The sequence below is a fragment of the Notothenia rossii genome, assembly GCF_949606895.1.
Source record: "Notothenia rossii genome assembly, chromosome: 11".
NCBI classification, from domain to species: Eukaryota; Metazoa; Chordata; class Actinopteri; order Perciformes; family Nototheniidae; genus Notothenia; species Notothenia rossii.
In genome coordinates, this window is record NC_136910.1 from 4,998,245 (window position 1) to 5,023,925 (window position 25,681).

A 25,681-nucleotide genomic window follows, 5' to 3' on the forward strand; every position below is an offset into this window, starting at 1 on the left:
ACGATATCAGATACCGTCATGTTGTTTCCATAGCAACAACAACTACCTGTCAACAGCTCCTGTTTCACCTGCTTAATACAGTTATCATCACTGCTACTGTGGTCACATCAGGGACCCGTAACATTTACAATAGTTGAGATGTGAAGGGGGTTATGTTTTTTTTCTGTGTTCTGGGTTCCTGCAGTTTTTTGAACAGACAGTACACACGTTCAGAGGATGAAGCTGTTAACGTGCTGCTACCATAAACTGGCTGTAGACCACAAACTGAAATAGAATGATCAAGTTATAGTAAATAATAACAAACTCCAGTGTTATAATTCCATACTCATAAATAAAATGACATGCAAATAACATTTTCTTGGCTGTGGACTTGTAGTCTACATAATTATGTTGAGCTCATGGTAATCTAATTCAATTAACAATAACTGCAATGAACAGATAGCATTTTCTGACTTGTAAAATGATTGGATATGGTGTAATTAGAAAAATGTATATCTTTAAAAACTGCGTTGGTGTATGATCACATTTGATTTCTAATTTTAAATAAAAGGAAATCAATTCACAGTTATTGTCGAACAGGAGTTAAATCCATTTCTCGCTTATTCAAAGAATGTATCTCACCATATTCATAATTAAATGATCGGGAAATTACGTTGTAATGATAATAACTCCCTCGTTCAGATTATTGTCGATTGTTATTTTTTAATATTCTTTGCGGAATTTGGCCGTGTAAAATGTCCTCTTGGGTTGCCGTACAGCCAATGCGTGACGTCATTAGTAAGCGTAACGGACACCGTGCTGATCTGGTAGGACGTGCAGACATGGTACCTACACCGGCAGTGGTTCAGTCAGTAGGGGCTTGGACTGTGAGCTGTAGGGTCGCTGGTTCAAGTCCCCGACCAGACCTAAATATGGAGTGTGGACTGCTACTTGGAGAGGTCCCAGTTCACCTCCTGCCCTGCCGTGGTTCCCGTGAGCAAGGCACCAGTCACCCCCCTTCCCCCCTCACTCCGCTGTGCAATAGCTGCCCCTGCTCCTAGTACTAGACTCCTGGTACTAGGATGGGTTAAATGCAGAGAACACATTTCACTGTGTGTGCTCTGCATGTGAGACTATTAAAAAGGGGGTTTCATCCTTTTTTATTGTATAAACTGAAGCAATTTTTAAATAATTAAACCCAATTAAAATGAGATTTAAATAAAATATTTTTTTGTTAAGTCTTACTTAAACAAATAGAGTATATTATTAACTATTAACTGTTCCTGGAATTACACTTGTGGCTGCTGACGATGTTGCTACGGTTTTAGTGGTAATAGATAATAATGGGATTTTTGCAGTTCTAGTTTTTGTAAATAGGTATTTTTCTGACCGTCAGGGACATCATCCGCAAGGTGGAGAGGTCAGAGAACAGGAAGAGCAAGGCATTGATGATCAAAGAACACGTGGAGTGGCAGTTTGACTTCAGGGGGACCGTGGTACCCTTCGACGATGACACCAACTTCATCCTGGAGGAGGCTTGGGAGAAAAAGCAGCCGGGGGTGATGATCAAGATCAACAACGAGAAGTACCATGCTGATGTCATGAAGCTAAATGCAGTGTCAGTGAGAGGGCATAAACAGCTGGAGCTACTTAGGAAATATTGGAAAGGTAAGTGAACTGTTTTAGTGCTCATTAATGCTGCGCAGTGGTGCACAATCACGTGTAATCTGATCAATTGCCAGCAAACTTCCTGCTGCAAAAGTCGTTACCACTGTGTTGTAATGTGTTATAATGTAATGAGCCATTATAACGGATAGCTGCATCTACTCCTGGACAAGTGGATACATAATATTTACATCTTGTGATTTTACAAGCTTCCATAATTAGAAGCAGTGATACAATAGAAAGAAAATAGTCTCTTTAAAGGGGGTTCCCTTTCCTGGAGTGTGTTCTATACGTTTCTGTGAATGTAAATGTTCCGCAAAGACTAAAATCCCTGTGTTCCCTCCAGAGGGAGTCTTTCTCCCACACACACCCCCCCCCTTGCCTGAAACACCTCCATTGGACTCCTTTGTTTCCTTCTGTAACATAGTGACATCACTATGTAACAGAAGCAGTGTTTCTACTCGCTAGCTCTCCAACACATTGTACGAGATTTGTGGCAAGCTTGGCCACCAGACGCTCACCGACGAGTCCTCCTTGGCCTGGCTCCAGAAGGAGACCCCAGGCTTCCTCCGGGCGGGTATCCTCACTTTGTCTTACATGAGGTCTTTGAACCTCTATGAAGCTCTTCAAGCAGGAAAACCTCAGAAATGTCCCATTAGCTTTTCTCTATTTTGAGCAAGAGTTTGAATTGTGCATACATCGTGACGTTTGAAATAAGATGAAAGTTTTGCAAAAGTGTATCATTCTAAACCTAACCCAGTTTATTGTTTCCAGCTGATGATGCGGCGCTGCCCTCACATTGGGATGACATGGAAGGTGATCTCATCAAACTGTTTCCTGTCGCTGCGGGATCCCGGGAATACACCGACGTGGAGACAGAGCTAAGAACCAGCCTCGCGCCCAACATCATCTACCAGAGGAGACTGGGCTCTGGTTTCACACAGAGGGGGAAAAGAGGTGCTGCAACACAGACAGTATGAGAAATATAAAGAGCTTTTAGAACATTAAAGCACGGAGACATGTCTCAGTAGAGACACTAAATACTGATATGGACCTGAGAATTAGCGTCACATGTCCTCTTTAAAACCTCCTAACAACAGAAAAGTCATTTATTTTGGTACGTTGAATATTACAAGAAAGCGACATCCAGTACCATCCTTTTGGAGAGAAGGCAGACATTTGTAATATCCCCAACACTCTGCAACTCACACCAAAGGAATCTAGTTTTAAAAATATCACTTTTAGTAAGAGGAGGAATGTTTACCTTTGGTTTTGTGGTTCAACTATCCTTTAAGGACCAACACCATGCATCACACAGAAACAAAATACAGATTTTGTTCGTAAAAATGATATTATTTTAGATTTCTTATGAATCATACATTTCTGTCCCTTTAATGGTTAACCACCTGTGTGATTGATAAGGGGCTATGTTGACCCAGGATCTGCTCTTAGCCCAGGGCTAAGAATTGACAATCTGCCAACACGCTCACGTCATTCAGAAAATACCTCAAAACTCACCTTTTCAATCTTGCCTTCAACTCCTAATCCACTAACCCCTCGCCCCTCTTCCACCTAGTTTAGGAATTTTTACTTGTGTTGTTATTTTTGTCTTTACTTGCTTGTAAAGCGCTTTGAGAACCAGGAAAAGCGCTATATAAATAACATGTTTTATTATTATCATTATTATCTATCGCTGTTTCCCGTAGATGGTTGGCCCACGGGATGGAGAAGCGGAGTCGTTCCCGACGTTGCCCTTTCAGGCTGGGCCCAGCCGGGCTCCGTAGCAAGCCTGGCCACCAGACGCTCGCTGACGAGTCCTCCTCGGCCTGGCTCCAGAAGGAGAGCCCAGACCTTTTTATCTGTGCTGGACTATTGTGAGCTGATCTATATGAATGCACCTGCCCATTACCTGATCAAGTTCGATGCCGCCTATCACAGTGCGCTGAGATTTGTTACTAACACTTACTCATCACTGCACCCTGTATGCCGGGGCAGGTTTGCCTTCACTAACTGTACGGAGGCTCAGTCATTGGTACATGTTTATCTATAAAGCCCTATTGGGTAAACTACCAACTTATATCTGCTCTTTGATCTCAAAGAGAGTGGCAAGTAGCTATTGCCTGAGATCCCAGGATGTGTTTTTATTACATGTGCCAAGTGCTAGTACTGTTTTAGGTACAAAAGCTTTTATGTGTGCTGCTCCTCTAACTTGGAACACTATGCAAACAAATTGAAACTGAGCATTTTGGTTCCCCTGCATCGTTTTAAAGCTCGGATGAAATGTTATCTGATACCTGTCATTGTGAATAGGTTGTAATTTGTACCCCTGTAATTATGTTGTATGATGTCCTTTTTGTTTTATGTGTAACAATGTGCTGCAGGCAGTGGCGCCACCAGGGATTTTGGGCCCCATGAAAATATGTCACATTGGTTACTTACATTTTTTTTCCTTTATGTTCTAAAATAGTTTGGGCCCCTGTCAGTCACGGGCCCTTAGAATCGTCCTAACTTTTCACCCCCTTACGGCGCCCCGGCTGCAGGTCTCCCTTGAAAATGAGATCGTTGATTTCAATGGGATTTTACGAAGGCTTCCTCCGGGCCGGGTATCCTCACTTCTTAGTTTGTCTTACATGAGGTCTTTGAACCTCTATGAAGCTCTTCAAACAGGAAAACCTCAGAAATGTCCCATTAGCTTTTCTCTATTTTGAGCAAGAGTTTGAATTGTGCATAGCCTACAAAGTGACCTTCGAAATAAGATGAAGGTTTTGCAAAAGTGTATCATTCTAAAGCTAACCCAGTTTATTCTTTTCAGCTGATGATGCGGCGCTGCCCTCACATTGGGATGCGGGATCCGAGGAATACACCGACGTTGAGACAGAGCTAAGAAACAACGGCCTCACGCCAAACATCATCAGCGTATGTTCAATATCTGGTCTTCATGCAGCGATACCTTGAGACTGTATCTTTACTCACTGCAGATGTATTCGTTGTTTAACCCTAAATGTAATTGTTAGATAATCCCATTATTAAATGTTCTGGCCAAAACAAATCAATCACTACTGTACTTTGAGTGGCCTTTGAATTTTGGACAATAACACGCTGTATATATATATGAGATAATACTGTGATAATTATTGCCCTATAAATATGTCACAATATTCACTAAATTAGACTAAATCCAAAATGGTTTAAATGTTTTAATAGAAATATTTATTTTAAATGCTAAATCCCTGCTAAATGTACTGATACAAAACATTCTTTAATATGTTAAAGTTGTAACTCAGCGCTGTCTGTCTCACGTGTTGTGTTCTTACTGGGTTTGTCAGATTGAACGAGTCCAGAACACGACACTGTGGAAGAGCTACCAGCAGTTAAAGAAACAGCTGGAAGTGAAGAACAAACACAACAACAACGAGAGGAAGCTCTTCCATGAAACCAGAGCCGAAAACATCGATCTCATCAACAAACGAGGCTTCCATCGCAGCTACGCCGGAACACGTGGTAACCAATGGGTCATTAGAACACTTTCTGCACATTCACAAGGCAAAAATAAAGTTACCCCCTTTTCAGAAAAAGGTTCCTGTGTCTGATTGGCTGGGTGGAATGCAAACCACGCCCCGTCAAACTCCCAAAAACGTTTGTGAAGCCGCCATTTTATTATCCTCGCATTGCATTATTAGCATTAGCATTAGCTAATGGCCTGGGAGTCCCAGCAGCTTCTACTGAAGCCAGTCCCTAACTCCGGGGACTTCCTGCCGGGGATTTTGGGCGAAATATATTTTATTTTTGGCCGATTTATACGGCGTGAAGTTGTTTGCGGCCTGCCAGTAAACCCAAAGCAGAAGAAGAAGAAGTGACGTCAGCGGCTTCATTTGCCTAATCCACCCCCAGGAACTAATTTCCGGTGTGAACGCGATCTTTACTTAGTTCATGAGAACTAAAGAATTCTCAGGAACCTTTGTGGGAAAAGTACTTGGTGTGAACGCGCCTATAGAAGACAGGAGGTGGAAATGGACTACATTTACATAGAGCTTTTCCAACATTTACACACCGTTGACCGTGGCATAGTGGAGTGCCCAATGACAAGTCTTTATTATTACAACACCATTAGAAATAAATCAAGTTTCTTCTCTGTTTTGTGCTGTAGGTGCGATGTACGGCAATGGTTCCTACTTTGCTGTGAGTGCGACATACTCACAGAGCCAAGCTAAACCTTACACCAGGCCCCACAAGTGCATGTACCTGGCCAAGGTCCTGGTGGGAGACTTCACCACGGGAAGAGCCGGCATGATCACCCCCCCCACCAAGAGCTCCAGCAATGCTACAGACCTGTACGACAGTGTGGCAGATAACAGCGCCAATCCAACCATCTTTGTAGTCTTCAATGACATCCAGGCGTACCCAGAATACCTGATCACATTCATCTGATCGATGCTATGATCACATTGTGCCACGGTTCTGATAAAAACATCCTCTGTTTTTAGTTTGCTTGTCTGCAACAACTGTTTAATATTTATATAATACATTGCATGTTACCTGAAGGGCTCGTTTCCATTTGCTTTATTGAGATTAAAGTTAGCTAGTAACTGTGATTTCCTTAATCTAGCATTTGTCACATTGTGTTTGTTGCTCAGTAATGTAGTTTTGACTTAGTAACCTATCATCTTTTTTTTTGTTTAACAGTTTTTATTGAGATTTCAAAATCAGAAAAAATATACATTCACTAGCATTCCTCCATCCCACCCAGTAAATGATTGTATTACCAAAATTCCTCTACCTTTTTCAGAATATTTCTATCCTTTTTCATTCCTTGGAGAGAAGTATTTCATCATTCATTTGGAATGGCAAGCCCCTGAGAATAAGGAGAAGTGCCCTTCAGAGACCTAACAAACTTGAGCTTTTCAAACATTAACATATATAAATAAATAAGAAGAAAGGGGGGGAGGGGATCGGTTCTGCTGCCACAAACTATTGCTCTAGTCATCCTGGTTTAGGAGGACCTGTAAGCCATCGTAATAATTTAAGAAGGGGGTCCACATGTTTGTAAACTTCTGCACAGAGCCTTTTAGAGTGTACCGGATTTTCTCAAGTTTAAGGAAGTGTCTTTTATCCATCTAGTAACATTGGGAGGTGCTTGCTCTCTCCAGGACAGCAGAATTAGGCGTCTGGCAACCAAGGAGGTAAATGCTATGACTGCCCGAGTTTTACCTTTAACTCTTAGGCCCCACGGACCCGGTTCCGGGGCCGAAATCGCGTCATTTGCAGGAAACAGTGTCTAAAGAACCTTAATATTTAATAAACTATGAATATTTTATATCCATATAACGGAAAAAAAAAATGTAACTGATCTTTTTCATTTGTCTTTTTAAAAAAACCCACACAATGCTAACAGTGAGCCTCTGAATTAGCCCCGAGCGAAAGATGCTAACCTATTACTGCACCGAAAATCACTCCTAGCTCCCTTATTACTTATCCTAGCTGCACATCCAACACATCGTTTATGATCGTAAAGACACAGAATCTAACGGTGCCCACCTCAACACTGAAAGATAAAAACTCGCGACGTTATCAACAAAAACGTACATCAAAACAAGTGGCGCTAGGTAGCCCACAACGCTAACATGGCTTACCTTCGTCTTTGTCTTGTCTAAACTGGTCTTCAATGGCATTAAAACGATAACAACAATGTTGTAGTTAATCCATCGGTTAATATCCAACGTGGCTGTGTCCCCTTTCAAATGTTCTGATCATCTATAAGCAATAAAACTGCAATTCCGTTTAAAAAAAGTAGAGTAGGCCATTCCTAGGCTCTGTAGCTTAATTGAATGCGCGAAGACGCCATCTTTTTTTTTAACATGAGTGTGTGCGGGACGATTTCCCTTCGATTCTATTGGCTCTAACGGTCAGAAAGAGATGTCACATGTCAAAATCAAAGAAGGGGGGCCAGAGACATGGAAAATCCACCCAAATGGCCCCAGAAGAGGTTTATTTTGCTAAATCTGTCTAAAAAGGTAAAATATCACTTGTTTTGCATCAATCTTGATACAGGGTATTCATTATATGTTGTACTTTGGATTCCTAAAGCTTTTAGTCTACTAACCCATCATCCAAGGGTAGTTTTCACTATAAGTACAACATATCTTTTGGACGGACACTATAATTTACAGTTTTTTACCATGTTCAATCTGAATTTTCTTTCAAATAAAAAACATCTATATTGATTATGACTTTTCTACATCCAACTCACAGATTTATCATTACTTTGAGAAAAAAGATTATTAATTTAACCCTTTTAGAAGGGAAGATATGGCCATTTGTTCTGGGAATGTCATTTCCGAGCCTGAAACCTGAAAAACAGGCTTGGGGCTTGAAAAGGGTGGCCGGTTTCAAGGGTGAGGCCAAATAAAGCACATACAGCATTGGGTTTGATGTCTTTTTGAAATATCTTGGAGTATGCAATGAATATGTTGCCCCGAAATTAGCTGAGGTTAGGACAGGACCCGAAAATGTGAATGTGATCTGCTGGTTGACTGTTACAGCGATGGCATGAAGGTCTAGATCAAGGAACAGCTTCGCCAGCCTTGCTTTGGTAAAGTGCACTCTCAGAACAATTTTGTGTTGTATAAATCTATGCCTAGCACATGGAGAAGAGGTATGTATTAAGTCAAGCACTTTCTGCCATCGATCGTCTGCCATTTTCCAACGACTCCTGACATGTTGCAGAGATAAAGCAACGATATTGTTTATACTATTATAGAGAAGAGAGACTAGCACTTTGCTACCCGGCGATAGTGAGAGAATATGATCGATTGCGTTGTTCATTGGGATGTCAGGGAAAATGTATAATCTGGAGATATCTGAAGAAGTGAGACTGTGGTAAATTAAATCATTGGGAGAATTGTGTGAACGATCCGAATATCCCACCTACATACAGAGTACAAATGGATTTAATGCCAATCGTGTCCCATATCCCAAAAGCAGAGTCAGAGAGGGAGGGAGGGAGGTTGTAATTATTCTTCAGTGGAGAGTGTACCGACGTTGTCTTCAAGTTGAAATGCCTTCTAAATTGCGACCAAACTCTGATGGAGTGATACACACTGGATTAGAGCTGAATTGAGGTGAAGAAGGAGGGGACTGAGCGCATAGTATGGAACGTAGATTGTAAAGGACACAGGGTCTCCAGGAAATTGGAGATGGCACGGTGTTGAAGAGTGTGTCCCATAAAAGAACACAGAGAACAGACTTTCCCAGTTTAGATCTTTAATTTAATAATAATCTCCTTCTTGCTGTTAGCCATGTGTGTGGTCTGTAACAATAGTACATACAAGATATGGCATTAATAATAATCACAATGATCTATAATAAACCATTATAGAATCAATACAATTGAATTAGACAAGCGAGTGCAATACACAAATACAAAGATGTTAGCAACTAAGCTACCACTAGCATCCAGCACCGCTAACAAACTAGAGACATTACTGCCTACTAAGATATATACTAATATTACTATTTACTACAAATAAACCCTGACAAGTTTAAATTGCGGCGCCCGTGACACGGAGGGCCTCATCATATAACTTTGCGTGGGGCCACAAATTGGCCAGGGATTGCCCTGGGATTATCCCCCTCTAAATGAGTAGATTTAGGGAACGTTAACAGATAACAGATTAGGCTAGGATACCGGATAAAGTTAGACTGGATCCTGAACTTCCTGACGGGCAGACCCCAGGCAGTGCGGGTGGGAAACATCACATCCTCCACCCTGATCCTCAACACCGGAGACCCTCAAGGCCAGGCCCGGACTGGCCATCGGGAGGACCGGGAGGTTTCCCGATGGCCCGGCCTGTTAAGTGGCCTGCTTTTAGAAAACTGTCATGGTTTTGAGTGCTGTAAAATGACCCTCATGGTCCCGGTCATCTTCCTGAAGCTGAGCGTGTTTCAGGCGTAAAGAGAAATCAATGCAACAGACAGGGATAATAAAACAATTGAACAAAACAAACACACCAATAAACAGAAAGTCCAAAGTCCTGCAGAAAGGCAGGACTTTGGACAGAGTGATGCAGACTTGGTTTGTTTAGTTTTTTGACATTTTTATAACACTGTGCTGATATCACCTGAGCCACTTATTGATTCAGTCTCCTACTCAATCTCTGTTTGCCTTTGATTTAGGGCTGTTTACTTTTCTTATTTATTTCTGCACATGTGTACAAACTGATTTTCCAACACAGAAACATACAAGATGTTTTAATGATCTGTTTTTATTGGGTTTATTATATATATTTCACAAAGGATACATTACAATAACAATGCCGACACTATGAATATGAACCATAGAAAACACACACGCACATGCACACGCACGCACACACACACACACACACACACACACACACACACACACACACACACACACACACACACACTTTTATTACCAGGTTGACGCTGGTCCCTTAAGCGTCACATATGAGCAACATTTGTGTTGTCAAGGAAGTGTGGGAAAACTCTGATCACTAGCAATTTATTACAACATCTAATGAATACACAATATAAAATACAAGTACTACGACTGAAATATAATAAAAGGATACAATACACATACATTTAATGCAATAAATACAAATTGAGGTAGATTGTACAACATGTGACTCATTAAGATGAAGATTTAGTACTAATTGCGTAGAGATTGTTGGAAAAAACAATTGTCTACCAGAGTCATTAACCTAATTCAGTTAACAGGTGACTGTGTTTCAAGGTGTGGATGTGCGTACATGTGAAAGAGATGAACAGATACTCTGAACTGAGTGTGTGTGTGTGTGTGTGTGTGTGTGTGTGTGTGTGTGTGTGTGTGTGTGTGTGTGTGTGTGTGTGTGTGTGTGTGTGTGTGTGTGTGTGTGTGTGTGTGTGTGTGTGTGTGTGTTTTTACAGCTTGTTATCTGGGATGAGTTTTACAGCCCGATCAACCTTTGCGCTTCTCTTTTCTCTCCTTGGTTTCCTTTCCCCAGACTGTCTATTAGAAATATACAAGCTGTGTGTCTGTGTTTGCCGTCTACCTGTCCCTGACACATACAGTACAGTGAACACACACACACAAGTGTAAGTGTTTCCTATTTTCTCGATCAAACTACAGGTTGGCTTCTGTCCAATTACTGCAAGTGTTCCCAGCAGCACCATCAACGTTTCCAGTTTGTAAACTAATGGAGCTGACACATTCTGCAGATGACTGATGATGAGAGGCTTTTACTCTCATGGGGTCCTGTTGGTAATGATGAACACACACACACACACACACACACACACACACACACACACACACACACACACACACACACACACACACACACACACTCTTTGACACATTAAGCTTTACATTAGTTATTGAATTGCTGGGTTATGGCCAAAATATATATGCAATGAGGTCACAGTGACTCTTCATATCTAATGAAAGCATAACAATCTACCAGAACCTGATTACATACGATTACACACCCTTCTTCTAATGGTGGTTTGGTGGAGGTAGTCATGCATGTAGGTAATTAGCATCGACCTGCAGCCTATTAATGGCTTTCTGATTAAAGTCAGCTGCTGTTGCGTCATTGGATGTAACATGAAGGATTGCCAAAACTCTAAAATACAAAAGCTATTGGAAAGCACATAACTTCCCCAAGGCAAATCAGATCCACTCCAAAATATAATTGGTCATTACTTGGCCCATGCTTCCACCAAGTTTCATGAAAATTGGGCAGGTAGTTTTTCTGTTGAGAAAGTAGACAAACAAACAAACAAACAAACAAACAAACAAACAAACAAACAAACAAACTGAGAACATAACGTCCTTGGTAATTTGAAAACACTTTTTTTTTACAAAGAAGATTTGATTAATATACTAAGTCTAAATGTGCAAAGAGAAACTAATTCACAAAAAAAATGGGAAAGTATTAGTGGGGCTGAATAATGTTCTTCTATTTAAAAAAAATAATGAATGGATTTTTAAGGTTCTTATTTCTGTATATTTACTTGTTGGAAAATCAGATAAAAAATGGAACAAGTTTAAGTTTGTGATTTACATTTCAAAAACCTGCAATTTCACAAGGTTTTACTGACGAGCTCAGATCTAGCCAGCTTTGAACATACATCCTTCATGTGTTGCTCCCAATGTGAGTTTCAAACCCAAATAAAACACATAGTATACACAAGGACTGTTGTTCAATACCTCCCTATCAACCTGCTGTGAACATCAGTGCAGCTTATTACAGAAAACAATATCAAAAATCCAGTTATATTATCATTAACTACTCTAACTATCCTGTATCACACAGTATAATCATTAAAAGTGCGTGTTTGAAGCTTGTAATTGATTCAGACCTTGGCAGAACAACAGAGAGAAGGTTATATGGCCCTCCTCCATGTCTTTAAAGGTTGTACATTAACAACTTCAGGTGGGAAAGGACAGGTGAGCGGCCACTCAGAGGAACACAGTGCAGTGTGAATGTGAGAAGAGATCACCTCAGAGAAGGACTTGGGTACTGGGAATTGCAAAAAAAACGCTTTTAACGTGTGGATAAGACAACCTTTCTTTTTCTAAGAGGACATTGTGGTGACTTTACTGAACTGGACTCCGGATCCGGAACAGAGAAAAAAGCAAAAGACAGAATACCAGATCCTGGACTCTACCTGGACAGCTAAAAAGCCTGGAATATAGAGAGACTGAAAATGGGAACGTGTTGGTTTTGGTTGTGTTTTTGCGTCTTGGGTTTTGTCGCTGCTCCGTGTCGAGGACAGTGTTGGAATGGGATTAAAATCAATGTGATCCTGCTGGAGGATGAAGAGTCTCCCTGGAGTCTGAGGTTTGTGAGGGGACAAATAGAGAAGGCCATAGAGACAGATTCATCCAATAATGCTGCAGAAGGTAATAAAATACGACCATGTAGATGCGTGCAAAGAATTATGGAATGGTGAAAGAAGTATTAAGAGGTATTAACTTCAGTAAACGTAGCAATACTAAATTGTAAAAATGCAAGTCAAAGTTGTGCAATCAACATCTCACGGCAGTAAAAGTATGAACGTATTGGCATCCAAATATACTTAATTTACCAGCAGCAAAAGTATGTATTGTCCATAACTGTTGTGATATATTTTGTAACAATATTTACCGTTTATTCCTAGTGTTACAGTTTTTTTAAGCTCTTTTCATAAGAAATTGTCTCACAGTTATGAAAGAGTGTCAATAAACAACACTAGAGAAGTCTATCTGTTTAGATATCCGGGGACAAGTGAACCAATGGCTGATAACAGATAAGATATGATTTAAAGTGTGTAACAGATAGGGGTCACGAACAAAAGGGAAGTAATCATCATAAAGCTTGCTTAATGTTTAACCTTGACCACTGTTCTATATGATAATATTAAGTTTTGACTCATTTACATGGCTGGATTAACCTGCTATGGGCCAATGGCAAAGATTAATCATTGGCCCCTATTGATTGTTATTATACAACCCAGTCTCACGGCATTTCGTGTTATAGTCACGACATTTAATCTATTGATTTGTGTTCACCAACACGATTTCCCCCTTTTTTTCGTGTCACACAGAACAATTTTAAAAGCAATGTATTTCTATTGGTGGTGTGTTTCGTGCCTGCACCACGTCTTTTTGTCCGGTTGGGCCTTGGAAGACCAGAAGCTGTGTGGTTCATAAAAACATGTTCTTACTCAATATCAAGCCACGATGATTGCTTTTATTTTAAATCGTATAATGTCGGACTTTTTTTGTCGTCTGTGAGGAAAAGAAATGGGGCTCAGAGCCTCAGAATACTGAAATCTGTATTTTTTTAAATCTTTGTTTCCTTCTAATTTGTTATTATTTTCTAAATAACACACTATTATTTACTCAAATATAACACACAATTATCCTTGTTTTTATTTATTTGTTTGAGTCCATAATCTCTGGCTTTTTTGGCGTCCGTCAGGAAATTAATTTAAAAATAAAATAACCGGAAACAGACGTAGGCCTATAAGGGACATTTCGAGCATCATTGCAATACACAGCCACTGAACTGATTACTTTACTTTCTGTAATTCTACTCCACTACAATTCAGAGGTTAACCTGGTATTTTTACTCCACTACATTTATTTTAGTTACTTTGCAGATTCCGATTAATGATGTGAAATATAAACAACCCTTAAATCAGACTTTAGTTACAATATCTTTAAAAACTACAAGTGTAAATATAACCTATCTACCATTTGGATCAAATATACAAGTCAGCCGAATTAGTGTTGATATAATTGCTGATATATTTATGATCCACGTCACATATTCAGTTTCCGTGGCAGTTCTTCCAGTTTGTCCAGAAGTCTTCTCATCAGGGCTCTATAAATAGAGAACTACGGCAGATGTGTAATATTTAATGCGGTCGAACTGTGTATTACAATGCCGTTATGTGATGACTTTCAAAGAGAAAAGCAAGCACACTCGGAATAAAGTATCATTTTCTTTTTTTAAATGTTTTTCGGATTTTATATGGCATAAACACCATATCCCAACGTGCATTGCGGCTAGATAATCCAATCACCGAGCTTCTAGCTGAGGTTCTTGGGTTATCAGTTCAGTGGGTGTGTGGCATGGATGTATAATAAGAACGGTGTGTGGTGTGTATCGCATTGATGCTCGAAATGTCCCTTATAGGCCTACGTCTGTTTCCGGTGACTTTATTTTGAAATTCAGTTCCTGAGGAACGGCTAAAAAGCCTGAGATCGATGAGAGAATTAAACGAATAAATGAAAACAAGGATAATTGTGTGCTATTGTTGAGTAAATAACAGTGTGTTATTTAGAAAAGAATAACAAATTAGAAGGAAAAAAAGATTACAAAAATACAGATTTCAGTATTCTGAGGCTCTGAGCCACATTCATTTCCCTCAAAGTCCGACATTATACGATTTAAAATAAAAAAATAATCGTGGCTTGATATAGAGTAAGAAGATGTTTTTATGAACCACACAGCTTCCGGTCTTCCCAGACCCGACCGGACCAAAAGACGTGGTGCAGGCACGAAACATACGACCAATAGAAATACATTTCTTTTAAAATCGTTCTGTGTGACACAAAAAAAAAGGGAAAATCGTGATGGTGAACACAAATCAATAGATTAAATGTTGTGAGTATAACACGAAATGCCGTGAGACTGGGTTGCATTATAAGTTCGACCGCGTATTTATTTAGCATTACAGACCATGCCATTACATTTGATCTGATAATGTGCATTATTTAACCAAACCATTTCACATAGCCCAGTGGTTCCCAAACTTTTTCTGTCTTTGGAGAGAAAAAAAAGTCGGGCCCCCCCAACACAAGTCAGGCTCAGTGGCGGCGCCAGAGATTTATTTTGGGGGTTGCTGTGGGGTAGCTTGACGTTTCATAGAGGGTGCTCAAACATTTAGGGTTTCCCATTAATGTACCGGTCGCTACAGTGGAATTTTCTACTGCAACAATCCCCACGCATATACACAATGTACCCGCAACTGTTACAATGAAGGCTCAATAATCAGCTCACGGCACATAGGTGTAAGCAGGGGTACAGTGCTATTTTTATAGGTGGTGTGTGGATCTTACATAGGGGGGTCCTCACCTCCTCTAGGGGGGTCCGGGGGCAAGCTCCCCCGGGAAGATTTATTTTTAAATATTGAAGTTAAAAGCATCAATCTGGTGCACTTTCAGAGCAAAATGAAGAGATCTATGGATATATCTCTCAACAACACCCGTATAAAACAGAACTGTAAACAGATTTACTTTTTCTTTATGGATATTTTAGAAATCACCCTTTTAAACTTTATTCTTTTTTTACTCTCATATAGTATTTCATACCTGTTTTTCATTTATTCTCTTATTTTTTTACAACTATAATGATCATATAAACGTGTGCCTCGGAAATAATTGTTTACATTAATGGTGACCAAAACGTTTGAGACCCACAGAGATAACACTTAGAGTCCTTTAGCTCACTGAGTCTCTCAGTCTGACAGGAGAGGACTCTCCTCCACCTTGTTGTTGAAAAAACTCCTTATATCCGTTAGCGTAGCTCGCTAGCACCAGAAGCTAACAACAACGATCTCCGGTACCGGTGCGCTCTCTTTCGCACACGCACACATAATGGCTCGTTTCACACACACACACACACACACACACACACACACACAGAGCCGAGCTTTAATGAAACACAGAGACCCAGACTTAATAGTAATGTACTGTATCATATTATTTTTGAATCAATAATTTTTCAAATTATGATTTTTTAATTTATTTTTATTTTTGAATAACCATTTTTCCTCCTGGTCTCTCGCGCCTGTCATGCCAGCTTGTCATTAGTAGCCTATTTGATCACAGTACCTAGCTATTTAAGCTAACGTTACATTTGTTTGTTCAACCCTATGTTTTGACTGACTTAATAATGTTTCAAGATGACCTTACTACAATGAGAACCTAGTCAAGAGCTGTTAAATATACACATTTCACATGGTAACATACATTATATCATGCTAAAAGACTATGGCTAGTTAGCTAAGGCTGCTGGAGCTAACCTTAGCTTACACTAGCTAAATAATGTGATAAAGTATACAGTCTTCCACACGGAGGGAAAATACTAAAAAGTAGATGGGCAAAACATAAACGTGTATTCTTTTTAGTGTATCTGTAACCTCCCAAAATAATATAATATTAGCTTTTGGAAGTAACACTGGGTAAGGCTACCGCTAATCTTAGTGTGCTAGTTAGCTGGACATACTAACATTTGCAGCTCGTGTTACAGGAAGACAAATGCACACTGTTTAATTAGTTTTTTATGAGTTTTCTATATTTTTGAATGTATGAAATATTTTCTGCCTTTTTGTTCTTTACCCAAACTACATCAAGATGCAACGTTTAATCTCACGGCTAACTATGGCGGATTCAACACAACCTTTTATCGACACAAAGGCTGCCGGAGCAGTGCGTGTGAGGGAGTGGACGAGCTGAAGATGCTACTAGTGAGTACAGTTTAACACCCAACAAGACACATAACATACTTGCTAACCACAAGAACACATAAGTACATGTGTAATTAAAAAAATCAGCCTCCGTCAAGTTTGATTGCCTGGGAATGTCATGTGAAAAAATATGAATTAACACAGAAGCAAGGTCTGTATTTTTGCTATCCTAGACCAGTTACATGTTGTCTGCTCTACAAGTACAACACCTTAATATTGTCTGCTTATCTGCATTATTGTGTTGCACCGTTGGAGAAGCCTGTGACATAAGATTTTCAATGACTTAATTACTCTGTAGCTATGGTAGTTTGACAATAAAGAACCTTGAACCTTGAAGTAACATAAATGATGGCAATTCTTGTCATAATTTATAATAAAGTAAGCAAAATGACTGTACAAATATGGTAATTATCGTACATCCAACACTGATGACCTGTGTGCTTAGTGTGTAACCTTCAGGATAAAAAGTTGTATCCTGTAGGAGGCATCTTGACTATGCACAACATAAACAGCTTAACAGTGTCCAAAGGGTCACTACAGATATAATATTAATAGTTCTTTGTTTCAAGGCTGTTTCACACTTACTTTAACTGCATCTAACGGACACTAGAGTAACTCTGCAAAGAAATTCAGGGTACACAGACGTAGCTATCAAACATAATGTCATCAAATAACTTAACAAACGCACCGTCACACAGAAAGACAAAAGCTCACACTCATTTATTTTTCCCTTGCAGAGTTCAGGCACCCTGGGGTGTGCAGTGCTCGGGCCTACCTGCACCTACGCTACTTTCCAAATGGTTGAGTAAGTACATTTTATTGAATGTCAGGTCCACATTTTTGCAGATAAAAAAGGGTTTGCATATGGGATTTTCTGCTTCCAACATAACATGTGTTTCTGTATTGGATGTGTCTGTATGATGCACCTTACAATTTCCCCCTCAATACATTATGTCAATATCTATTTCTATCTCTTTTCCTCTCCCCTACATCTTCACATCAGTGTTGAACAAGGTCTAAGGGTCGGTACGCCCATCATCTCTGCGGGAAGTTTTGGTCTCAACTGCGATGACACGCTCAACCTGCAGCGCATCCTGCCTCCAGCACGCAAAATCTCTTCCTTTTTCATCAACTTCTGGCAATACACCAACACCAAGTTGAAACCTGAATGGAAGACGACCTATATTTACAAGAAGCCGAGCAACTCTGAGGATTGTTTTTGGTGAGTCCCCTGAAATGGTGGTTCCGAAGACATTTTGATCACTGAATGAGTTTCATATTTATGTTAATAACATCATTAATTATGTGCATAACAATCGCACCACAGAAAAACTGATGAACTGTACAATGAACCCAAATAGTGACTGCAGGAAAGTTGTGTAAAACAAGCATTTTGTAATCATTTGGAGCAGATTATTTCCTGTATTTATTGCATCAGAGATCAGTCAATCAATCAATCAATCAATCAATCAATCAATCAATCAATCAATCAATCAATCAATCAATGTTTATTTATATAGCCCAATATCACAAATGTTACATTTGTCTCAGTGGACTTTACAGTTTGTACAGAAATTCAGTATGACAGCACGTCACCCTCTGTCCTTAGACCCTCTGTCCTTAGACCCTCTGTCCTTAGACCCTCACATCGTACAAGGAAACACTTCCAGAGAAAACCCACAGTTTAAAGGGGAACATGGGAGAAACCTCAGGGAGAGCAACAGAGGAGGGATCCCTCTCCCAGGACGGACAGACGTGCAATAGATGCCGTGTGGAAATTGAAGAGATAATACATTTTACAGCGTAGTTAGACCCAATGTTTGGAAATGCATGTGTCTATAATAACAGGATGAATCCACGAGGATGTCAACAATCCTGTGGGAGCCATCAGGGAAGTAGTATGATGAGAGTCAGGCAGGACCGCAGAGACAGGTTCTGCCACGACTCGAAGTCCAGGACTCAGGATAGAGGATCCAGCACACAGGACCACAGCAACAGGATCAGCCTCGACTCAGGATCCCGGCGTAGATATAAACACAAAAAAAGAGATTTGGGGGAAGCTGGGTTATTCGGAACATGAGAGTACACAGGTACAGACAGACAGAAGGAAGAAGTAAGGTGTCCCCCGACAGTCCAAGCCTATAGCAGCTAAACTAACGTGTCTACGTACATGCACTCCCTTAGGATAGGTTGAGGGAAAAGGGTAGCAAGTAAGAAGTAAGAAACAGAGATGGAGAGGCACACGCAGGGAGTAAGGTCAACACATTCTCACTCCCAACTCGGCCTATGTTGACGTTATGTCAGGGTCCCTGTCGTCACTTTCCAACGCAAGGGGGGGCCCTTTAGCGTCGAGTTTCAACTATCAGGGAGTCCCATTGACTTGCATAGAGCTCCCTGAACGTTGGTAATAGACGAGTTGGGATCGCTGCGAAATGCTCTCCGCAGACCCATTCTCACAGCGTTTATCAACCTTTTTCGAACTCAATATCAAGCCACACTTATTGTTTTTACTTCTTTATTCTTAATTGAATAATGTAGGACTTTTGTTGCCGTCAGTTATGGGGAGAGTAGGGGTTCAGAATACTGAAATCTGTATTGTTTCATTGTTTTTTCCTTCTAATTTTGTATTCTTTTCTAAACCACACACTGTTATACTCAACAATAAACAACAACATCTTCAATTTCTCTTCACAATATACATCTCCTTGCACTATCAACACTAATTTGGCTGACTTTTATATTTGATCCACAGCTGATAGAAAGGGACACCTGGTGGTTAAAGCAAGTTATTGAAATGTATTATTTGTATTATTAGATATTAATAGGAAACACAGACAGACAAACTAATAAGGCTTAATTAAACATTAAATAATACTTTAGGTTAAGGTCTTATTTTGAATAAGAAAAAAGCTTTGGGGGTATAAATATTAAGCCTGACAAAGTACTAATATATTGCTTTCCTGCAATGCTAGCTACTGTATGTTTAAGCACTTATTTTAACTGATTATACTCTTATAATATGTATGTAGATAGCATAAGAAATGTGCAGAATATGACAGTTTAATGGTGGAGGTATGCACACATATTGATAGATGTCTCAATGCACTGTTGAGGAACCTGCGACCCAAGTTTTTCACCTTGTCAGGTGTTGAACATTCAATAAATAAAGAACACAGAATTATTAAATATAAAACACAGAATTTGTGTGATTATACAAAATGATTTACAAATAAACACCACTGCATATTTATAACTGTTACACATGCTGAAGTAACGCAAATGTTTCCAACTTGGGATCAATAAAGTATATCTTATCTTAAGATGATCGATGGCTACTGCCATATTTGCAAAATGTGCCTCTGAACCTTGACAAGTGCATGTTTTAGGATTATCAATGAACAACAGGAGGGGTCACAGACATAAGACCAGCTGTTAAATAAAGCTCTTCTGACCTTAGCTGTCATGTGGGTATATATTAAAATCCAGTTTTGAATAGTCTGCTGAGGTTCCATCCCATTTCAAAGTGCTGTTCGACGCTCGGCGTAACCCTCGGTGCACACTCAAACATCCAATCACAGAGCTTGAGGACTATCACAGGGTTGGTCAAGCGAAGCGGAGAGAATACTTACGTCCGGGTGTAACATTCTCTAAAGCAATTACTATGAGCTGCTCTGACCCTCGATCCTGACGGACTCCAACTTGTGTTTATTAATCAAACAAATAAATAAACACAAGGATAATGATGTGTTATTGTTGAGTAAATAACAGTGTGTGGTTTAGAAAAGAATACAAAATTAGAAGGAAAAAGCGATGAAACAATACAGATTTCAGTATTCTGAACCCCTACTCTCCCCATAACTGACGGCAACAAAAGTCCTACATTATTCAATTAAAAATAAAGAAGTAAAAACAATAAGTGTGGCTTGATATTGAGTTAGAAAAAGGTTGATAAACGCTGTGAGAATGGATCTGCGGAGAGCATTTCGCCGCGATCCCAACTCGTCTATTACCAACGTTCAGGGAGCTCTATGCAAGTCAATGGGACTCCCTGATAGTTTAACCTCGACGCTAAAGCCCCCCCCTTGCGTTGGAAAGTGACGACAGGGACCCTGACATGACGTCAACATAGGCCGAGTTGGGATCACTCCCAACTCGGCCTATGTTGACGTCAAACGTGTTGCTGTTACCTTCTAATAGAACCTCAAGAGGTCAGAGAGGGGAAAGGTTTTGGATTACAGGAGTAGAGAGAGAATAGATTTAGAAGAAGGAGAAGTAGTAATAACCTTAGTTTTAAATATAAGATCTACATTTTTAGGATTTAAGTGAAAGAGTAAGAACTAAAATGTAGGTGAAGAGGCACAACGTGTTTACGTCAATGCACTCTTATTAGATTATTTTATCAGCTATAAGCTTTATCAAAAAGGAAGGTCTTAAGCGCACTCTTAAAAACGGATAGGGTGTCTGCCGTCCGAACACAAACTGGAAGCTGATTCCACAAATATGGAGATTGATAAGAAAAGGCTCTGGCTCCCATTGTACTTTTAGACACTCTAGGAACAACCAACAACCCTGCATTCTTGGAACGCAATGCCCTAGTAGGACAGTAGGGTATAATGAGTTCTTTAAGGTAAGATGGCGCCTGCCCATTAAGGGCTTTGTAGGCGAGAAGAAGAATTTTAAATTCTATCCTGTGTTCTATAGGGAGCCAGTGTAAGGCAGCCAGGACAGGAGTAATGTGGTCCCTTTTCCTAACTCTGGTTAGTACACGAGCTGCAGCATTTTGAATCAGCTGAAGCGACTTGACTGACTTCTTGGTACACCCTGATAATAAGGAGTTACAATAATCCAGCCTTGAAGTAACAAATGCATGGACTAGTTTCTCTGCATCGTTTTGAGGCAAGATATGCCTGATTTTTGCAATGTTACGTAGATGGAAGTAGGCGGTCCTTGAGATTGATTTGATGTGGGCGTTAAAGGATAAATCCTGATCAAATATAACACCAAGATTCCTTACAGTCTCACTGGAGGCCAAATTAATGCCATCCATAGGTAATATATCTTTAGATAATTTGTTTAACATCAAAAAGTTGAAGGTCATCCACGTTTTTAAGTCCTTGAGGCAGTCTTGAATTTGATTTAGATGATTGGTTTCATCAGGCTTGATGGATAAATATAGCTGAGTATCATCCGCATAACAATGGAAATTTACAGAATGATTCCTTATAATATTGCCTGGCGGAAGATCAGCTTTCCTGTTATTTACAAGTACATTTCAACACATATCGAAGCCTGTAATGCAGTTTCTTTATTTAACAGCTCTGCATACTTTATAAACTCCTTTTCATTTAGACAAATTCAGTATTTTCCTCTCCTTGACGCTCGGCTATTTTATGTTAGGTCTTTGCAAATGTAAACAGGGTACTTTCTAATGTTTGACAAGGCTGTTTAGCAGCTTGTGTTCAGGCCTGCCTTAATCCTGTAAAATACAAAAAAGTTGCATATATTTAAAACAAAAAACTGACCTTGGAGATGTCTTAAAAAATGTTTTGGTTTTGTGATTTTCTCCTACAGGTATATAAATGCACTTGATACAGACACAAGCGACTTTGCCCAAAGATATCAGAAAACGTCAGTGCGCAAACCAGAGGAACTGGATACAGTTTTGACAGCAAGCAACAGGTCAAGCAACCGTAAGTCTTTAAAAACACATACAGGGATTATTGTATATGTGTGCACGTTTTAAAAAAAAGCTATCAGACACAGACTTCTGATAAAAGTCAGAAGTCCAGAAGTACCAACCCTCTTGTACAATGGGTTGGTTGCCTTTTGTGAGTGAACTTTGATATTTATATCCCTAATTTTCAACATCAACTGCACATGAGAGCACAATCCGCTGTCTGTTGAACATTATGAGAGGAAAGCCTGCTGACAAGCTTTGTTATAGACAAACAAAGATTTAAAAATCAAAGCTAATCCAGTGATTGTCCTAAAGTGGAGGCCAAGGGGTACTAAGCCTTGATCCCCCTCTTTGAAGGCATTTTTATCTGAATTGTTTCTTGGTACCAGCATCCTGTTTTGTGAAATATTTTGCTGAATATTTAGTAAAGAAAACCAGTAAGGATATCATCTGAAAGTTGAGAATCTCCCCTTTCCAATGGTGTATAACTCAAAATGTGTTTAGGGGACGATGTGACTGATTTGGTCACATTTGTGAAAAACAAATATAATCTCGGTATGTAATGAACATTCTGCTGTATGGGAACGTACATTTTAGGACAAGGTTGTATAGAAAATCTCCCTGAAGCTGCTGGACGTTGGTCATTTAATAAAACAAAACCTTGTAACTTTGACTTTCAGAGGTGGATAATGGCACATTTCCCACTCTGAACCCCATGGCCATAGCCTATAGAATGATTAACACATACCATAGCTTTCTGTTCTACTTTGATGCAGCTATAAAAAGGCCATTTTAGGTTTGGTATTAACTCTAGATTCAAGGTTTAAGCGGACATTTAAATGGAAATCAGGGTCTCCCAAACACACAAAGCAAGACATGCATACATTAAGGCAGGGGTGTCAAACTCAATTTCATCGCGGGCCACATTCGCATAAAGGTTGCACTCAAAGGGCCGGTTGTAACTATATAAATATACATATATAAATATATGATATATTTATAAAATAATGTATTAAATTACATGATTGCCTCTGAATTGGTTTATTATCTGATGGGGTAATAACTAAGTAATTAACTACGTCTGAAAGCAGAAGTCCAGGGCAAATAATTGCAAGTCTCTTCAGTGTGCATGTCACAAAACGAGATGCATTGTGGGATATGTAGTTTATGGGCAACCTGCTTCTGTAAAGTGCCATGTAACCGTATAATATACGTGTTATATTCTTCGCAAGCTCTTACGGGGCCACATAAAATGAAGTCGCGGGCCGGATTTGGCCCCCGGGCCTTGAGTTTGACACCCCTGCGGTTTTAATACATCTTCTTTGTTTGCAGTGTTCATAATGTGTGGATCCCCGAAGGACGTAGAGGAGGTGAAGAGAGTCTCCCAAGCCGACAGCAAAGATATTCTCTTTGTTCTTATTGATCTTTTCAAGTCAGTGCCTCTTATATCTCTATTTCAATCTCTTTGCAGTCTGTCTGGTAAAATCTTACTGATTACTTTCTGCATGTGTCTACAGTGATCAATATTACATCAACACATCGTCACTGCCGTCCATGAAGAACGTGTTGGTGGTGACAATGCCCAACACCAGAAACTACGTTATCAACACCGACCTGACAGACAACAACACGGTGAGGACACTTCACACATTACTTCCTCGTACTGCTGTTAAAAGCAATAGTTGAAATATAAGGGATATACTGTCATTGCTGAATGATGCAAATAAGAAACTATACTGAGGTAGCTTAGCTTAGCATTAAGACTTTGAGCAGCATCAATGATATCTCTGCTACAAACTCCAGGCTGTTTGCTTGTCTAGTTAAAGGGCTGGTCTTCCCAATCTTACAAATCTATGACTATTAACTCTGAGTTACATTTTTGACTTAAATCTCTGAGATTTTCACATTTTATTTTCAACATTTCCCATTTTAATCTCAGAGAATATCCAGGTTTTTTCGTGTGAATTTACCACTTTCATTTTAGATAATATCCAACATTTTCCCTTCTTTCCCAGGTCCATGAAGTATTTATTTTTTAACAAAGGTCCTGTACTAATTAAAAGCAATGCAGATCATTTTCCTTTTTTCATTAATTTGTTCCTCTCTTTCTGCAGATGAATGATTACATGGCTGCGTACCACGACTCGGTGCTGATGATAGGCGAGGTGATGAGAGAGATCATTGAGAAGAATCAGTCGAACACTCAGCAGATGGAGTTTGTCAACGTGACTAAGTTCAGAAACATCTCCTTCAACGGTAAGAAAAGAGGAAGAGTTATTGGGTGAAAGGAGAAATTAACTTATCTTCCATTCCAGTAACAAGTATGGGTTTAATCCTCAAAAAAAACATTTCAGATCCATTTCTAAGTGGGCATGGATGAATGTATTTATATTTTATTTAACTAACATTACATAATAACAAAGCTTACAAACATATTAAGCACTAACGTATTAATTCGCCAATGTTAGCCTAATGTTAGCGCTGCGTTTTTCCAAATCCCGCTCAAGTTTCTTGCAAGTTAAGTTTATCCGTATTTCTCTGTCTGAGAAATGCCATTTTACTGCTCGTGAAAAATACGACAAATCCCTACTTTGGTGGTGATTGAACGGATACAATTAGTCATGATCTTTGTTTGAATTCACTTCACCAACGTCACAGATACAGGAGCATTTCAAAATGCAAAATGGGGGGGGGGGGGGGGGGGGGGGGGGGTGCTAATGGATTGCCGGAGCTGTTAGATTAACATTAACATGCTTATATTGTAGTTCTAAGTGCAATGCATTGCGGCCTGTAGCACCGTCCTTGATGGAGCATATGTGTGGGCAGGAAAGGAGGGAGCAGGGAGTAGAGTATTTGTCGATTTTTGTTCTGTTTTCTGTGAATATCTGCCTCACCCTCTCAGACTTTCAGTTGCGCGCGCTACTAAAGAGACGTGTTTCCATGGAAACCAAACAATGGTGTAGCTGTATTAAAGTCCGAGTGGAAACAGTCCTGAGTAAATCTGATTTTGTCAGAAATGCGGGAGAAATATGACCCCGGGAGGAAACCGGGAGAGGGCAATGAAATCGGGAGTCTCCCGCGAAAATCGGGAGGGTTGAGAAGTATGGCGACTTCTCCCTTCTAAATTAAGGTGACCAGATTTTCAAAATTAAAACCGGGGACATTTTGAGTTTTGCGGTATATATATAATTAACATATCCAATTTTCTTCACTGTTTAAGAAAAAAGGGGGACAATTCTGGTTCAATGTCATTCGAACATTTGAACTGTTGGATACAAACAGAAGGAAGATAGCTCATATATGAGACTTCCAAGGTCTTTTATTTTGAAACTGGAC

General features: G+C 39.7%; 2 protein-coding genes across 8 annotated transcripts in view; both read left to right on the top strand.

Annotated features, from left to right (window-relative positions):
• LOC307024076 (protein mono-ADP-ribosyltransferase PARP14-like) overlaps positions 1-8,066 on the top strand; it is a 35,938-nt gene extending 27,872 nt beyond the window's left edge. For all 4 annotated transcript variants that reach the window (XM_079657884.1, XM_079657886.1, XM_079657885.1 and 1 more), the window contains 6 exons: positions 1,376-1,647; positions 2,419-2,601; positions 3,351-3,518; positions 4,457-4,560; positions 4,971-5,145; positions 5,792-8,066. In XM_079657884.1, coding sequence (XP_079514010.1) covers positions 1,376-1,647; positions 2,419-2,601; positions 3,351-3,518; positions 4,457-4,560; positions 4,971-5,145; positions 5,792-6,072 — 1,183 coding nt within the window. In that variant the 3' untranslated portion in view covers positions 6,073-8,066. The remainder of the gene's footprint in view (positions 1-1,375; positions 1,648-2,418; positions 2,602-3,350; positions 3,519-4,456; positions 4,561-4,970; positions 5,146-5,791) is intronic.
• Positions 8,067-12,092: 4,026 nt separating this feature from the next.
• The window catches only part of gucy2cb (guanylate cyclase 2Cb), a 31,452-nt gene continuing 17,863 nt past the window's right edge, over positions 12,093-25,681 (top strand). The window contains exons 1-8 of one of the 4 annotated variants that reach the window (XM_079658797.1): positions 12,093-12,553; positions 16,556-16,668; positions 17,406-17,473; positions 17,672-17,890; positions 22,240-22,358; positions 23,678-23,777; positions 23,863-23,977; positions 24,460-24,601. In XM_079658797.1, coding sequence (XP_079514923.1) covers positions 12,358-12,553; positions 16,556-16,668; positions 17,406-17,473; positions 17,672-17,890; positions 22,240-22,358; positions 23,678-23,777; positions 23,863-23,977; positions 24,460-24,601 — 1,072 coding nt within the window. In that variant the 5' untranslated portion in view covers positions 12,093-12,357. Of the gene's footprint in view, positions 12,554-14,781; positions 14,805-15,664; positions 15,762-16,555; positions 16,669-17,405; positions 17,474-17,671; positions 17,891-22,239; positions 22,359-23,677; positions 23,778-23,862; positions 23,978-24,459; positions 24,602-25,681 lie in introns of those variants that run through there. The other 3 variants (XM_079658799.1, XM_079658800.1, XM_079658798.1) reach the window with 3 other exon arrangements.